This window comes from Desmodus rotundus, chromosome 12, assembly GCF_022682495.2.
Source record: "Desmodus rotundus isolate HL8 chromosome 12, HLdesRot8A.1, whole genome shotgun sequence".
Lineage (NCBI taxonomy): Eukaryota > Metazoa > Chordata > Mammalia > Chiroptera > Phyllostomidae > Desmodus > Desmodus rotundus.
In genome coordinates, this window is record NC_071398.1 from 73,390,471 (window position 1) to 73,407,495 (window position 17,025).

At 54.3% G+C, this 17,025-nt stretch overlaps 1 protein-coding gene across 1 annotated transcript in view; it reads left to right on the forward strand.

Moving 5' to 3' along the window:
* The window catches only part of LRRN2 (leucine rich repeat neuronal 2), a 70,291-nt gene extending 55,191 nt beyond the window's left edge, over positions 1-15,100 (forward strand). Inside the window, exon 2 of the mRNA XM_024571477.4 lies at positions 12,053-15,100. Within this exon, the coding sequence (XP_024427245.1) occupies positions 12,274-14,436 (2,163 nt within the window). The 5' untranslated portion in view covers positions 12,053-12,273 and the 3' untranslated portion in view covers positions 14,437-15,100. The remainder of the gene's footprint in view (positions 1-12,052) is intronic.
* Positions 15,101-17,025: the final 1,925 nt, after the last annotated feature.

Genomic DNA, 17,025 nt, shown 5'->3' on the forward strand with positions numbered 1-17,025 from the left:
TCTTTTCTCTTGCTACTTTTAAGATTCTCTCTTTATCTTCAAACTTAGGCATTTTAATTATGATGTGTCTTGGAGTAGGTCTCTGCATCCATCTGGTTTGGGACTCTCTGTGCTTCCTGGGTTTGTATGTCTATTTCCTTCACCAAATTAGGAAGTTTTCTTTCATTATTTTTTCAAATAGATTTCCAATTTCTTGCTCTTTCTCTTCCCCTTCTGGCACGCCCATGATGAGAATGTTGGAATTCTTGAGGTGAACTGGAGGCTCCTTACACTATCCTCGTTTTTTTGGATTCTTTTTTCTTCTTGTTGTTCTGACTGGTTATTTCTTACTTCCTTATGTTCCAAATCATTGATTCAAGTCTCAGTTTCATCCACTCTACTGTTGTTTCCCTGTAAATTGTTCTTCATTTCAATTAGAGTATCCTTTGTTTCTGACTGGATATGTTTTATGCTGCTGAGGTCCTCACTAAGTTCCTTGAGCATCCTTATGACCAGTGTTTGGAACTCTCGTCTGATAGATTGTTTATCTCCATTTTGTTTAGCTCTTTTTCTGGAGTTTTAATCTTTTCTTTCATTTTGGCCATGTTTCTTTATGTCCTTGTTTTGGCAGCCTCCCTGTGTTTGTTTCTATGTATTAGGTAGAGCTGCTTTGACTCCATGTCTTGGTAGTGTGGCCTAATGTAGTAGGTGTCCTACAGGTTCCAGTGGCACAGCCTTCCTATCACCCAAGCTAGGTACTCGAGGTGACCCCTTCATGTACACCCTCCTCTTGTAGTTGACCTGCTGTTGGCAGGTCAATGGGAGGCATTAACGCAGGCCAGTTAGCCACAAAGACTGACTGTGACCACTGACTACCAACCTCTGCCCATTATGGAGGATCAGCTGTTCAGGAGCAGGGTGGTGGTGCTCTCACATGGTCATTAGCTGCGCTAATGGGTGCACTGGGTGCGCTGGCTCTGGCATTTCCCAGGTGGTATAGGCCAAGGTCAGCTCCCACCAGTGTTTTGCCTACAGCCACCCTGTATGAGCTATAAAGCAATCTGAGATGGCTGCTATTTGTGCTGGGCTTGGAGATTCCCAGGTGAAGCCCAGCTGTGAGTGTAGGCTGGCTGCTGCTAGTGCCAGGCCTGGATCACTTAGCAAGAGGTACGGGGGCTGGGGGCTCACTGAGGCCAGCTGTTGCTTATTTGATGGGATTTAGGAAATTGTGAAACATGAGCCAAGACCAACCATTCATAGGAAAAAGTCACAGTTAACAGTTGGGTAGACCCATAAGTTGGGTGGGACAGAGTCTCAGATTATCTCCAGGGCAGGGCAAACAGTGTTAGCCAGGTTGATGGAGTCTCAGGTGTGGCACCTGCCTGCCAACTCTGTGACTCTGTGGGGGTAAGTCTCAGCAAAGTGATAATGGCCTCTGCCCGCCTTTCTGAGAGAAAGCTGTCCTCCATCTCCCGCCTTGATGCCACACACGTCATTTCCTCCCTTTATACCACTGATGCCTCTCAAGCCACTACCCTGGTGCTGGAGCTCAAAGGGGGTGAGTCTGAGCAAGTCCGTATGTGTGTTCTTTAAGGGGAACTGCTTGGGACTCCAGAATTTTCTTCCACCAACTCAATCCCCGTAGGATTTTGCAGCCATAAGTTATGCAGACTTCTGTTCCTGGCACTGGAATCCTTGACTGGGGGCCTGGTGTGGGGCTGGGACTCCTCACTCCGGAGATATCCCTCCCAAATTTTTATCCACCACACATGGGTGCGGGACCAACCTGTTTTACATCTCTGCCCCTTCTACTAATCTGAATGGATGTGGGTTCTTTAATTCCATAGACAGACTTCCATTCAACTCAATTTCTGATGATTCTGAGTGATGGTTGTTCTATATTTTAGTTGTAATTTTGATGTGGTTGTGCGAGGAGGGGAGCCATGTTTACCTAATCTGCCAACTTGACTGGAAGTCCATTCCCTTGTGATTTTTTAAACAACTTTATTGAAGTTGTGAATTTGCATTCCATCAAATTCACTCTTCTTCAGTGTACAATTCAATGACTTTTAGTAAAGGAACTCTGATACTTTTTTGCCCAGCTTCCCACATGAAGCAGAATTGTGTTCTCTCCTCCAGGCTGTGCCCCTGTTGCCCTTGGTGAATGCTTCTGTGACCTTTTACCATACCATAGCAGAGTGCTTTCTTTATCTGTGATTTCCTGCCCGCCCTCCCCTTAACCTTGTACTCCACCCCCTCACAGCACCAACATACAGTCAGGGCTCTGTGCATGCTGATTGAGTAGAGAGTTTCCTTGTGGCCAAGACGAGAAGCTGAGGGAAATTCTGGAAACTCTTATCTGTCAGGATAATGATAAGAAGCTCATCATATGCATATACATATATACATATTCATACACATATACATATACATATATATTTCTAATCTCTTTTGGAGGGACCTTGCCCATTATCTAGTCCAGCAATTCCCAAATAGGATTGTTCATCAGAAGCAACTGGAGGGCTTATGCAGACATGGGTAACTCTGCCCCACCCACAGAGATTCTGAGTAGGGAGGCCTGGGTTAGGCCCGAGAACCTACACTTCTGACAAATTTCCAGGTGATGCTGATACTGCTGGTCCAGGGACCACAGTCTTAGAACTGCTCCCTGCTCTGGCCTAAGCCCCTGATTTCATGGATGAGGAGCCCAAGGCCTAGAGAAACGAGGCCATGTTCTAGGATCTGTCCCCAAGTGGGGGCTAAAACCCAGCCCTGCGTCCTCCACTGCTGGTTCCTGTGCCCTGACCTCTGTCTGCTTCCCCCTCTGGCTTCGGAGAAGCGAGATGAGGGGTGCAGAAGGTCAGAGCTTCTCCACAGGCCTGGCCCCCAGCTGAGGAGGGGTTGCTGAGGGAGAGGAGAGCGGAATGGGGGAGAGCCTGAAGGGAGGGGAACGGGAAGGAATGGCCAGGGCAGGCCTGCAGGAGGTGGTGAGGGCTGACAGGCTATTCTCACTGCAGTTGGGGGGAGGGGGGGCCCGCTGCAGGCTCAGCTGCAGCCATTTATCTCACGGGCCTGCCTGAGACAGCTGACAGAGGGAGCAGGCAGCGAGCCCCGCCAGAGACCCGGGCTCCTTCCGCCGAGTGATTTATCTCTCAGCTTCATCTGGCAAACCTGCTGATGAAACGAGTCTCCTTTTTTCTCCGCCTCATCAATTTTCATTCTCATTTCATTTTCCTTTTCCGTTAGAAGAGGTTTGGCCTTTCTCCTTGTTTAACTGGTCTTCCCGTTGGATCCACCACTCTTTCTCCTCCGCCATCCAGACCCCAAACCCTCTCCCCAGCACCTCCCCTCATCCTCACCCCCATGTCCCAGGGATCCCTCCCTCTGTGCACCAAAACTCCCCCCATTCACCTCAAACAAGACTGGAAGACCAATCGGTGCTTCCCTTTAGTTCTGGGACCACAGAGTCACAGAGCTGTCCTGGAGCGGCCCACAGGCTGAGAAAAGAGATGGCCCTCATGCTGGATGTGGATTCTTAGAGGATACCAGGAGGGGCAAGGGGTTGATTAATTGGGGTGGGGGAGGGGATGGCTGGGATAAGGGACAACTTCAGAGAGGTGCAGTGTGAACTGAGACTTCAGAGATGGGAAGACATTCCTGAGATACACAAATGAGGAAAGGAACTTCTGTGCAGGGACCCTGCGTGTGCAAAGGCACTGGGGCAGCAAAGAGTATTGCTTTCATCTCTCTGAAGCCTCCCCCTCCTCCTCCTGCCTTTGTGCCTTGTTCCCAAGGATCCACTATGTCTAAAGGGATATCCTGGGGTCCTGGCTTCAGGAGTGAGCCTTTCAGGAATGCTCTAGGGCCTGCCCAGCACCTGCACTTGATTCTAGAAAGAACAGGGGGTATTACCAGTACGGAGAGGGAGGCTGGAGAGAGAGGCTCATGGATCAGCAGGTGGGCTTGGCTGCCCCTCAGGCTTGTGACTGTGGCCAGTGTGGAATGACTGAGCTGGGACATTTGGAACTCTGTGGGAGGGGGCCTCTCCACCCTCCCAGGGAGCAAGCCCCTGGGGAAATGAGGAGCTACTGAGCTCAGCCAGGAGGAGCTGGGTTGTGTACTGGGTGAGGGTTGTGTCAGACATCCGTGATCCATAGATGAATTGAGCTGCCCGGGAGACTAGAAATTAGCCCCCAGCTGGAATGCTTATATTTGACCCAGGAGAGGACAGCTGCATCAGGAAGGAGTGTCAGCTGTGGAGGAAGGGGTCCTAGGAGAGGCTGCCTGCCTTAGAAGCCACGTGGCCATCTGGTGCTGACCTGGTGCAAAGGTGGCCTCGAAGGCAGGAATTGTGCCTCAGATAAACTGAGAGGGATAGAAAGGGAAGGAGACTCTACTTCTAGAGCACCAGGCGCTTGCCATGTACTCTCCCATGAGGTAAGAGAACCTAAGAGGGCATGCTCAAGGTTACACAGCCAGCCCCGGGATTCACGTACAGAGGCGCCTCTCATGAGCCAGGAGCGTAAGCCCTCAGAGAGCCCAGGATTTCCAGAGCGGGAGCTGAAGAGAGCTCCAGCAGGGTCAGGATCATTATTGGATCGTGTTGAATCCAGAGGCAGAAACCTGAGCCAGACAGGAGTGCCTTCTCCACCTGAGGGCAGGGTTACAGTGGTGGCCAGGGGCCAGGGAGTCAGGGCGTGTGCCTGAGGGAGGGCTCTGGGAGCCACCCCGAGAAAAAGGGGGTGCCAGGGGCCTGAGCCCAGACTCTGATCCACCTGGCCTTCAGGAGTTCTGAAATATCAGTCCCCTTCCTCTCTCCCTGCTCTGCCTTTTGCCTTTCTTCCCTTCCTTCCACAGATGTCTTCTTCTGAGCTCCTACTATGTGACACAGTTGGGGGAACTGGCACCTTGGAGCATAGTTCCTTCCCCTGAGGGGCTCACAGTCTGATGGGAGAGACAGACAGACAAGTCAACAGGCAGTTTCTGATGGAGGGCTGCTGGGGAGGAGCCCAGGAGAGGGAAGGGTGGAGGGGGTCAGGCCGCGCATGCAGTGGGACTCAGCCTGGCACTGCTCTCTGCGCCTGGCAGGCTGGCTCCACCCCCTGTAGTCCTTTTGGTGCTGCAACCAGACAGAAATGATTTTGTGTGCTCCCTACTGGCGCCTTCCACTCCTAATTGTGAGGCAACCAGGCAGGCTTCCTTCCAGGCCACAGAGCCCACACCCCGTGTCTGGGCCAGCCGGGAGACCTGGGGACAAGTCCCTCCCTCCCAGGCCCAGGAAGGGGTTTGTAATGGAACACTGCTTCTTCTCACTCCAGAGAGGAGGGGAAGGGAGAGGTGGACATGAGACAGCTCACCTTTCCCCAGGGGGTGCCCTCCAGTTTCCTTCCCTGCTCTCCTCCAGGACCCTCTCAATCACCCACTCCTGGATGTCAGCTTCTGGCACCAGAGGCGTGGAAATGGAAAAGGCTCACAAATGAAACGCACCTGAACTCAAATCCTGGCCCGGCCACATTTTGCTGTGGGACCTTGATCTGATCTCTTGGCTCCCCTGAGCTTGGGGTTTCTCCGGTAAAAAGCAGCCCCTCCCAAGGTTGTCAGGAGGATGGGACGAGGTATCCAGGGCAGCCAGCAGATAGAGATCCTGGCACAGAGGAGGAATGTCACACCTTTCTTCTGGGACTTTGCTTTATGTCATCTTTCCAGTGGTGTCAGCTGGAGTGGAAAGGCCTCAACTTACTGAGAGAGACGCTGAGTAGAAGAGTGGTTTTCAGAGCTTTCGTATCTGCAACCAAGGCAAAGAATGCATGACCCTTCCTCATGTCCCCGTACATAGTGAGCGAGTGTGTGTGTAAAATAGGGGGAAAATGACATCTCAAAAGAAGGGTTAGTCTCGCTATATACAATGCACTCTGACACTTTCTATTTTCTTTCTTTTTTTAAAATGTGGATTGTGATCCACTTTAAAAAATGTTTTATTGATCTAGAGAGAGGAAGGGGAAGGGAGGGGGGAGAGAGAGACAGAAAGAGAAACATCAGTTTGTGGTTCCCCTTATTTATGCATTCCCTGGTTGATTCTTGTATGTGCCCTGACTGGGGATGGAACCTGCAACCTGACGTATTAGGACAAAGCTTTAACCAACTGAGCTACTGGCCAGGGCCTGTGACCCACTTTAAATTGTTTTCATGACCCACTAATGGGTTGACCTTCACAGTTCACAGCAGTAGAATGCCTCCCACCCTGCAAGGGAAGTCTGCACTGCACTAGGCTCTGGGGGTCCGGAAATCAATAACAAATCATCCTGCCCTCGAGGAGCCCCCAGCCTGGCTGGGAAGACAGACCTGCAGCCTGACAGCAAGATGGAGAGCTGTTCAAAGTCTCTGGGACCGCAAGGGGAGGGGGAGTAACTGCCCTTCCCGAAGGAGTCGGGGAAAGCCTCACGGAGGTGGCATTTGGGATGGGTATTTGTGGCTGAAGAGGAGTTTGGTAGTTGAGGCTGCTTCTCAGGCAGCATGAGATGCCCCAGGCATAGCAAGTCTGGGAATGAGAGGGTCACTTAAGGGAGGGGAAGAGGGACCAAAGAGCACGGGGTGTGGGGTGAGGTAGGAGAGGGACAGGTAAGGATGGCAGAGGTTTGCAGTCTTGGAGAGGGGTGAGCCTGACAGGGATGGGACTGAAGCAGCAAGAGCAGGCTTGGTGGGAGAAGATGGAGATGTTTAGGGCAAGTCGAGTGTGAGGAGCCTTTGAGACAGGCAGGTAGAGAGGTTGGGGCAGTTAGAAGTGAGTCTGGGTCCCTCAGTCCTGGCTACCTGTTGATTTGTCCTCTTGCCTTGTGCCCCGGAACTGTGCGATGAGAAGACCTCAGGGTCTGCTGCAGAAAGGGCAGCGAGCAAAGCTGTCACAGGCGGCGACCAGGGTCCCGAAGGGCTTCGGGGAAGAGAGGCTGGCTGAGGGCCACAGGGCGGCGAGGGGTGCAGGGGCCAGGAGGTCGTCCTGCCATCTCCCAAGGCGGCCATCTCCTCGAGGAGGCCTGGCACTCTCAGGCCGCAGGATTCTAGCCAGAGCAGGGCCCTAAAGCGCAGAGCAATCTCTAGAAATGGGAATTACGGAACGAGGAAGAGGACTCAGTCCCCCTTTCTGGAGATGGCTGATTAAGTTTGAGACCCTGAGAAACTATAGCCCTCAGGAAACAGGCTGAATTAAGTGAATTTCAAGTCCGAAGTTCTGGCATTCCCTAAAGTTTCCAAACACCGTGGTCCCAAGGTGTGATGGAAAAGGAAGGGGAAGTTTGGGTTAAAAAGATAAAACTGATTGATGGTGATAGAAGTCAGGACAGTGGCTAACTCCAGATGGGGCTGGATATAACCTAGAAAGGCACCTTCCTGAGAACCTTCCAGAATGCTGGAAATATTTACACCTCGATCTGAGTGGTGTTATACTGGTATCCGCAGATCTGATACCAGTATAACACCACTAGAAATTCACCCGGCTGTATACTTAGAATTAGGGCTATTTATGCACTCTCCTGTAAAACGCTATACCTCGACAATATTGATTACAAAAGGTGAGAGATGAGACGTAGGCAGTAAGACGGAATGAGAGGCAGCATAGCATGAAGGGGCGAATCAAGGGGACTAACAAGCACTGCCCAGCCCTTCCGCCCACAGCTGTTCTGCGAGCAGCAGTGTCTGATCCCAACTTCCCAGCAGGAGTATTTGTGGTTCAGAGGGCTACCCGCTGTGCCCAAGGTCACACAGAGAGAGGCAGAGCCAGGCTCAAACTGATTGCATAGTGCAGGGTCCTATGCTCTACCTTTGCATAAGTTATGTATGGAATTCAGACTCTGGAAGACTGGATAAACGCTCGGCCGTCGGAGGTCTCCGTCCTAGTTAGCTGTGTGTGATTAAAGGAGAGGTGGGTGTGAGGGGCCATGCTCACCTCCCAGGAGGAGCAGAGGCCAGGTGTACAGATGGAGGGCTGGCCTCCCTCCCTCTGCATCCCTTCCACCCAGCGCTTATCTGCTGGTGAGGAGGCCGGAGTTTATCAACGCTACACTCAATTATGCTGCCCATCTATCTCTGCAGCTCTAGGGGACCTAGCACTGAAGCTGCGAAGCCAGGCAATCCATCACCGCCTGCCCGCTCCTCCCTACAGACCCATGCTCCCAGGGGTGGGGTGGAGGCGCCAGGGAGGGGAGAGGAGGGTGGAGGAAGGCAGCAGAGGCTGGAGGAGTGGCAATTTAGATGTGGCACAACACTGGGACTGTGCTGGGGGCAGGGCTGTCTCCTGACAACAGCTTCTCCAAATCTCTTCATTTAGAGCTTTGCCAAGGGTCTTAGTTGAATAATCAACTCCACATTTTCTGCTAAATCCAGAGCAGCTTCCTGGAGGAGGTGAATCCAATGAGGCTTGCAACAGAAAACTTGCCCCTGGAGTGGGCAATCTTGCTTCCCTGACTGTGGCCCCTGGGCTTTCTGATTCCTGTCACTGAAGGCTGTGGCCAGCAGTGCTGGCAAAGAAAGCCGCCCCCAGCCCCTAGTCAGAAGGCAGGCTAGGGTCTGTGTGAGGCCTGCCTGCTCTGTTTGCCCCTGATGTTCCCTGTCCAGGCCACACTCACATAAGAACAGTGTCTTCCCAATGCTGCCTCGCTGGTAAGTCACACTAGAGTTTAGGAATGGTGTCTTAGGGGCCTGGCAGGTAGCCAGGGAGGAGGAGCTCAGGACCCAGGCCATCTCTGAAGGGACTTGCACAGGAGCCTGCCACACTGGGCCAGCCCTGTGCTTTGCTGCTATAAGGCAGGCCTTGATCCTCCAGGTAGCGAGCATTGGCTGGGGTGGCGGCTCTGGTTATGGAGTCAAAGACCTGGGTTTGAATTCTGATCCCACCATGCAGAAGCTGTGCAACCTCTGACAAGTCACGAACCTCTCAGAGCCTCAGTTGCTACCCTGCAAAAAGAGACGAAATCCCTCCTCTGCCCACAGGCGGGGCTGTGGGAAAATTACCTATTTCACTATTTGTGTCCACTCACAAGTACCCTCTCCTGCTCAGTCCTCACACCACACTGTGGACACAAAAGGCATGTAAGACATGGCCCTGCTGCTGGGGATAATGCACACGTGACAGCCTGAACTCCCGCTCACCCGGGAGACTGTGGATGAGAGACAATTAGCTTTCTCTGAGCTCCCGGCAGAAATTGCCAATCAGCCAGCATGAGTGGGCCGTGTGCAAGACAACCTTAAATGGCGATGGCAGGTGAGTGGGCAGCTCTGAGTTCCACCCTGGGAGGGGCCGATGCTCGGCAGTGAGGAGGAGGACTTGTCCGGGCCTTTGCCGGGTCTTGGGATCAAAGGTGCGTGAACATAAGTCATCAAGCTGCTACCTCTCTCTGGGTGCTGAACCCCAAGCCTGGCCTCCTGGCGAGGGGCACAAGCATTGCCTCAGTCACCCATTCCAGCCAGAGAAAGCAAGGAGGAAGGTGCTGCCTGGGGTGCAGGGAAAGGCCAGTCTCTGGAGGGTTTTATTAAGTTTTACAGGGTTTCTTCATCAAAAACGTGTTAGAACAAAGGTGTTGGAGGAGAGGTGCCTGGGACTTAGGCAGGGTCTGACAAGCTTGGGGCCCAGCTGAGGACCCCTCTCCACCTGCTTCAGCCTTGTCTCTGCTTACAAATGGCCTTGGGCTCTCCTAAGCACTTTGCCATTTTGGGTCCTGCCGGAGAGGCACTCTTTAAAGGTGAGACATATGTATTGTCTATTTCTGCACACAGCTTCCCACCCCATACCTTGGGGGCAACACTGAGCCCACGGTGGGCAAGCTTCACAGAGGCTTGTCAAGGTCTAGGATCCAGCTTCTGTTCCCCGTCAGAAGTCCTAGTTGAAGGGCCTCCCAACCCCAGGGGATGAATGGAGCTGGGAGGAAAGTAACATTTATTGAGCTTTTTCTGTGTGCCACGTACTCAGTTCCTTTCATCCTAATGACAACTTCATTTCTGCGTAAGGAACAGATGCTCAGAGAAGTCAGTGGCTGTTCCCAGGGTGCTCTGGTAGGAAGCTGCAAGTACATAATAGTAAGATCTCCTTGCTGATGGGTTCTGCTCTTTTGTGCCAGGTCTGGGCAAGAAGCAGGACCACTGGCTTGTCCCTGCTGCCTCTCCACCCACATAGCACATGACAGAATTCCCTTCCCTGTTCCTGACCTCCAGTCATGGGCTTAGGCAGCCGGGCGTGCACAGGCACATGTGTGTGCACATGGGTTTGTTTGCCCCGAGTTGTGTGTCAATGCCCACACACTCCTACCCAAGACCTCTGTGCGTTTTAGATCATGGGTGTTTCTCCCACCTTCAGAAGTAGCTACAGAAGAAGGTGGGAGGCTGTCAGATGTAGACAGGCATGCCACTCTCCTGCTCAGGGAGGGACCACGCCTCCCGCTGCTGCCCTCCCTGGCCCCAGGGTCCTGGAAGCAGGATGAAGTGGGCAAGGGCCAGCTGAGAGGTACCTGCCTGTAAGGTGGAAGGAGACATGGCCCCCAGCTTCCTGAAGCTCCCTAAAAAGGAGTCATTGCCCCAGGAAACAAGAATGGGTACCCACTCTGCCACTGTAGCCACCAGTGCACCCCAGGATGCCCAGGGTAGGCTCTGGCCAGACCTGGGGACCAAGAAGCATGGTGTGACTGGCACAAGCTGTGGACTTGAGTAGATTCCCATCTCCTGTCACTTACCAGTTGTGTGTCTTGAGCCAAATTCTTTAATCTCTTCCAAACCTCAATTTCTTCATCTGCAACCTGGAGGTACTGGTGTTTATCTTGTAGACTAGTTATGAAGGTTAAATCAGAAGAAGACATTCAGAGTCTTTGAAGAGTTCTGGCAGGTCGCAGGTATTCAACAAGGGTGTGCGCTTCCCCGACGCAGGCAGGTGGAAAGCTACCCAACCGGACCTCCACAGCGCACTCAGACTAAGCCCAGGAAGCCCCCTGTCTTTCCCCATCTTGGTTCTGGACCAAGGCTGGACTTGCCTCCAGGGTGATGCAGCCTGGCTATGGGGTCTGAGAGAACCTGGACTGGGAGGGAGGGAACAGCAAGACCAATGATGACATGGTCTCCCCTGGATGGGGAGGAACTCCCACGTGATGTGGTCAGGGCTGCGGTCAGGACCGTGATGGGAGGAAGTGTAGGGCCCTGTAAGATCATACGGCAGGCCCCTTAGCCAGCCAGGTGGGGGAGGCTTGGGAGGAATTCTCCGTAGGAGGTGGCTGACCTTAAGTTGTGTGTTGAAGAACAACTAGAAGTTGCTTGGGAGACAATGAGAAGGGGGACACATCAGGGCGACTTCAACCTGAAAGCACTGTGCTGTGGGCAAGGGGGATGGCAGCAAGAGAAGCCAGGAGAAATGGCTTGGGCCAGATCACATAAGGTCTTACCTGCAGGACTATGGAGCTCAGACCCAGACTTCTTAATCTCAGCAACAGGCGGCTTGGCCAGGCTGCTGGGAAAGAGAAACCCCTGTAGGGAAGTTGGCAAAAACCCAAGCTGTGCCCCACCCCAGGAGAACTTAAGCAGACCCTAGGGAGGACCGCTCCCTTCCCCAGACTGCCTTTCAACTTCCAGAGTCCTCGAGCCCACCCTGGAATTTAGAAGCTGCACTCGTTTTCGCCATTCCCTGCCCACACCATGCAGAGGTGTCTGGAAACTCGCCTTATTTTCCGTTTACCAAGGGAGCCGAGGAGCCAAGGAGGAGAGATGTAGAAAGCTTGGAAAATCTACTCCACATCTCTCTGGGCTCAGAAGGACTCAGAAAATGACAGTAATCACAGCTACCCCCTATTCTACACACACACCTTTTCCAAGTATTCTGGAAGCTTCTTAGGCCAATCTCTTCCTCCTTCTATGGAGACTCACAGTCACTCACTTCCTGTGTCAGGGCCTAGAAAAGGACACTAAAGCCCAGGGACTGTAGGACAGAACCAGGAGACCCACCATGCTCAGCTCATTTGGCCTCTTGAGTCAGACAGGGGAAACAGGAGGAGGGACTAGGTTCGGCTTCTCTGCCACCTGCTTAACTCTGCCTTCTCTTCCCCAGGGCTGCCCCACTGGGGCATGGCGATGAGTGAGCAGGCCCAGTGGACAAGGACGGAGAGCCACACCCAGGAAGGCAAGAAGTGATGCCCACCTAGCCCCCATGACTGCCCTAGGAGGGGGGGTCGCCAGGCCCTGGCAGGCTGCTGACCCTCAGCCTGCAAGCCGCTAAGAGCAGGACTTTAGACACTTCCTGTGGATGATCCCCTCCCCTGTGGCTCCACTATGAGGCTCCTTGTGGCCCCCCTCTTGCTAGCGTGGGTGGCTGGTGCCACTGCCACTGTGCCCGTGGTCCCCTGGCGCGTTCCCTGCCCCCCTCAGTGTGCCTGCCAGATCCGGCCCTGGTATACACCCCGCTCATCCTATCGCGAGGCCACCACCGTGGACTGCAATGATTTGTCCCTGACAGCTGTGCCCCCGGCGCTGCCCGTGGGCACGCAGACCCTGCTGCTGCAGAGCAACGGCATTGTTCGCGTGGACCGGAGTGAGCTTGGCTATCTGGCCAACCTCACGGAGCTGGACCTGTCCCAGAACAGCTTCTCAGACACCCGAGACTGTGATTTCCATGCCCTGCCCCAGCTGCTGAGCCTGCACCTGGAGGAGAACCAGCTGACCCGGCTGGAGGACCACAGCTTTGCAGGGCTGGCCAGCCTGCAGGAGCTCTATCTCAACCACAACCAGCTGCACCGCATCGCCCCTCGGGCCTTCGCCGGCCTTGGCAACCTGCTGCGGCTGCACCTCAACTCCAACCTGCTCAGGGCCGTGGACAGCCGCTGGTTCGAGATGCTGCCCAACCTGGAGATCCTCATGATCGGGGGCAACAAGGTGGACGCCATCCTGGACATGAACTTCCGGCCCCTGGCCAACCTGCGCAGCCTGGTGCTAGCAGGCATGAACCTTCGGGACATCTCCGACTACGCCCTGGAGGGGCTACAAAGCCTGGAGAGCCTCTCCTTCTATGACAACCAGCTGGTCCGGGTGCCCAGGCGGGCACTGGAGCAGGTGCCTGGCCTCAAGTTCCTGGACCTGAACAAGAACCCCCTCCAGCAGGTGGGGCCGGGAGACTTCGCCAACATGCTGCACCTCAAGGAGCTGGGGCTAAACAACATGGAGGAGCTGGTCTCCATTGACAAGTTTGCCCTGGTCAACCTCCCCGAGCTGACCAAGCTGGACATCACTAACAACCCCCGGCTGTCCTTCATCCACCCCCGCGCCTTCCACCACCTGCCCCAGATGGAGACCCTCATGCTCAACAACAATGCGCTCAGTGCCTTGCACCGACAGACGGTGGAGTCCCTGCCCAACCTACAGGAGGTGGGTCTTCATGGCAATCCCATCCGCTGTGACTGTGTCATTCGCTGGGCCAATGCCACCGGAACCCGTGTCCGCTTCATCGAGCCACAGTCCACCCTGTGCGCCGAGCCACCAGACCTCCAGCGCCGCCCAGTTCGAGAGGTACCCTTCCGAGAGATGACAGACCACTGCCTGCCCCTCATCTCCCCCCGAAGCTTCCCCCCTGTCCTCCATGTGGCCAGTGGAGAGAGCCTGGTGCTGCATTGCCGGGCACTGGCAGAACCAGAACCTGAGATCTACTGGGTCACTCCAGCCGGGGTTCGACTGACAGCTGCCCGTGCAGGCAGGAGATACCGGGTGTACCCCGAAGGGACCCTGGAGCTGCGGAGGGTGATGGTGGAAGAGGCGGGGCTCTATACCTGTGTGGCCCAGAACCTGGTGGGGGCTGATACTAAGACCGTTAGTGTGGTGGTTGGCCGGGCTCCCCTGCAGCTAGGCAGTGATAAGGGGTGGGGGCTAGAGCTCCAGGTGCAGGAGACCCACCCCTATCACATCCTGCTCTCTTGGGTCCCCCCACCCAACACCATCTCCACCAACCTCACCTGGTCCAGCACCTCTTCCCTCCAGGGACAGGGGGCCACTGCTCTGGCCCGCCTGCCTCGGGGCACCCACAGCTACAACATCACACGCCTGCTTCAGGCCACAGAGTACTGGGCCTGCCTGCAAGTGGCCTTTGCTGATGCCCACACCCAATTGGCCTGTGTATGGGCCAGGACTAAAGAGGCCACTCCTTGCCACAGAGCCTTAGGGGACCGACCTGGGCTCATAGCTACCCTGGCTCTGGCCGTCCTCCTGCTGGCGGCTGGGCTAGCGGCCCACTTTGGCTCTGGCCAGCCCAGGCAGGGGGTGGGTGGGCGGCCTCTCCTTCCAGCCTGGGCTTTCTGGGGCTGGGGTCCCCCCTCAGTCCGAGTGGTGTCTGCACCCCTTGTCCTCCCCTGGAATCTGGGAAGGAAGCTGTCCACGTCCTTAGAAGGGGAGACATTGTCACCACCATTGTCTCAAAATTCCTGGAGCTCAGCCTGTTCTCAGCAGTAGAGAAATAACTAGGACTACTTTTTAACAAAAGGGAAGCAATCTGGGCCGATGCCCTGCCAGGAAAGTGACATGGACCCGAGTGCTTGAGGCCTGACAGCTGGACCAAGATGGACGGGGCTTTGTGGCCCCAGGGGCTGCTCCTGCAGCCTCCAAAACGTGGCCCTTACCTTGTGGGGACTCCTCCGCTGTCTTTTTGAGGAGTATCTGCAAGGGAAAGAAGGACTCGGGCTAGAGCCTTCCACCTCCCAGTGGTCGACATGCCCAGAGGCTCCTGGGCTGCCACCTGGATGTCCCCTGCCTCTGTCCCCAGGCCCTTGACCCACAGGACATGCCCCCTCCTCTTCTGTTCCTCTGTACAGTCTCAGTTGCTTGCTCGTTCCCCTCCTGGGCAAGGGCTGAAGGAGGCCTATCCTCCCATCTTGGGGACCACTCCCAGAGTGGACCCCAGCCCGCTCTGAAGGACTTTCGGGAAGAGGCTTCCCAGGACCGCCTCCTCTTGGTGGCCCAGCTGGTACTCTGAGGTGGACTTTCCATAGGCAATTTTGTACCTTTGTGGAGAAATGTGTCACCTCCCCCCAACCCAATTCACTCTTTTCTCCTGTTTTGTAAAAAATAAAACTAAATAAGAAAAACATAATAATGGGGAAAGGAAACAAAAGGAAAACTGTCCTTTGAGTACTGAGTATCAACTCAGAGCTCTCTGCTCTGGGATCCCTTTAAAGCCTAGAGAGGGTGACAGAGGGCAGGGCTGGATGGAAGAGGAGGAAGAAGGAGGGGGAAATGGTGAAGGAAGGCACAGGTTTTCACTGTAGGTTTGAATTCTGGCCTATCCCAGACAGTCCCTGTAAGTGTTTGTGGGGAGGGGCGGGGCGGGAGGTGGGGGACAAAGAGCAGGAAAGGCCGAAAAGAGAGGGAGAAAGCAAGGAGGCAAGGAGAAGGGTGGGGGAGAAAAAGCCAGAGAGGAAGGGAGTGGAAATTTCCATCACCAAACATTGTCACCCCTTCTCATTCTCTGATAAGCAATTAACATGCCAGTGCATAAGAAGCACTTTCCAGGCCTATTTCTAATTAAACAAACCCAAGAGGCAGAGTCATGCAGAGAATTGCAAATCATCAAGACAGCAAGAACTTGGGCTCACTGGGGCAGAAGGAGTGTGGGGTGATAGAGGATTTGGGGAGGGGAGGGCTGTGGGACAAAGAAATCGCTGCATTTATCTTTCCGGTCCATTTCAGTATAATTTACAATGAGCCTGGTTTGCTTTCACAGTGCTTTTTGTTTTGTTGTGTTGGGTTTTGTTTTGTTTTTTTAAAAAACCCAGATTGACTTCCAAAGCCCAAGTGTGAAGAGGATATCTGTTGGAAAGGCAACAGAGGCCGGCAGGGGGGCGGGGGGGGGGGGGGCGGTTTCTGTGGCCAGGGAATGGGGCGGCTCCAGAGCAAGAGGCCCCGGCCACAGCGCTGGTTTCTGAGGCGGGCTGGGGGAAGTCACAGGCTCCTGAAACTGAAAAGAAGCAACACGTGAGCCTGAGGACCCCTGTGCTACAGACACATTCAGCAGACTGTAAGCTGCCTCTGAGAGTCAAATGTATACACTGGTAGGAGCCAGACTAGCAGACAGAGCATGAGGCTCCACGGGACCTAGAAAGCACACACTCCCCCAAGGCAGCGGTAGAGCTCCTCTCTTATGAACACAGGAGAGCAGGGTTCTCCCCAAACGCCAGTTTAGAAGCCTTCTTCTCTTAGGCAGCTCAGCCTGCCTCAGGACCACCCTGCGGCTTGCTACACAAGGATAGCTGGGCCCACCCCCAGAGCTTCTGACCTAGATCTGGACCTAGAATTTGCATTTCTAACTTGTTGTCAGGTGATACTGTTGCTGCTGGCCTGGGGACCACACTCTGAGAACCTCGGAGCTACAGCCTGTGGTGGCCAGAATGTTTCACTCCTGCTCCAGGTCCCCCAGGGAGAGCTGGAGAGCCCCCCCCCGGGGGGGGGGCCCTGGGCAGGCGTGGGGGAGCCCCTGGGAGAGGGGATGCCATTCTGGCAGCCCTGGAGCTTTGAGCTGCTTGAGGCCTTGAAAATGAGTCCCTTCTGGGGAGAAAAAGCAGTTACGGTGATTTAACTGGCTCTTAACTGAGTCCCCACGTCCTCAGCACCTTGGCCACCCTGAGAAGTTAGGTGAGCTGGAGGGAGGATGCGAACGAGTGGCCTTATTTCTCCTGGAAGGGGATGACATTGCAGGGACATGGTGAGTTAGGGAGAAGGAGAAAAAGGCACCTTGTGGTTGCTGTGTCCTAGAATAGCTAGAAATGGAGCCAATGAGAGTGAGCAGCCTCTGCCTGGTACAGAGCTGGGCGTGTAGCTCAGGTGCGTTCAGACCAGGCAGGAGGACAGTGGGACCGTGCCCTGAGCCTATTAACAGGCCTACGTGGCATCTGAAGTCAGCTTTCACACTAGACTGAGCATGTGGGCAACTAAACATGCTGGGTTTAAAACAAAATCACTATTTACCAGGTCTCTTCTGTACATCAAAGATTGCTTTTTTTAACTGTAAACAGAAAGCAATATCTACTTCTGTTTAAATTTTAAGTT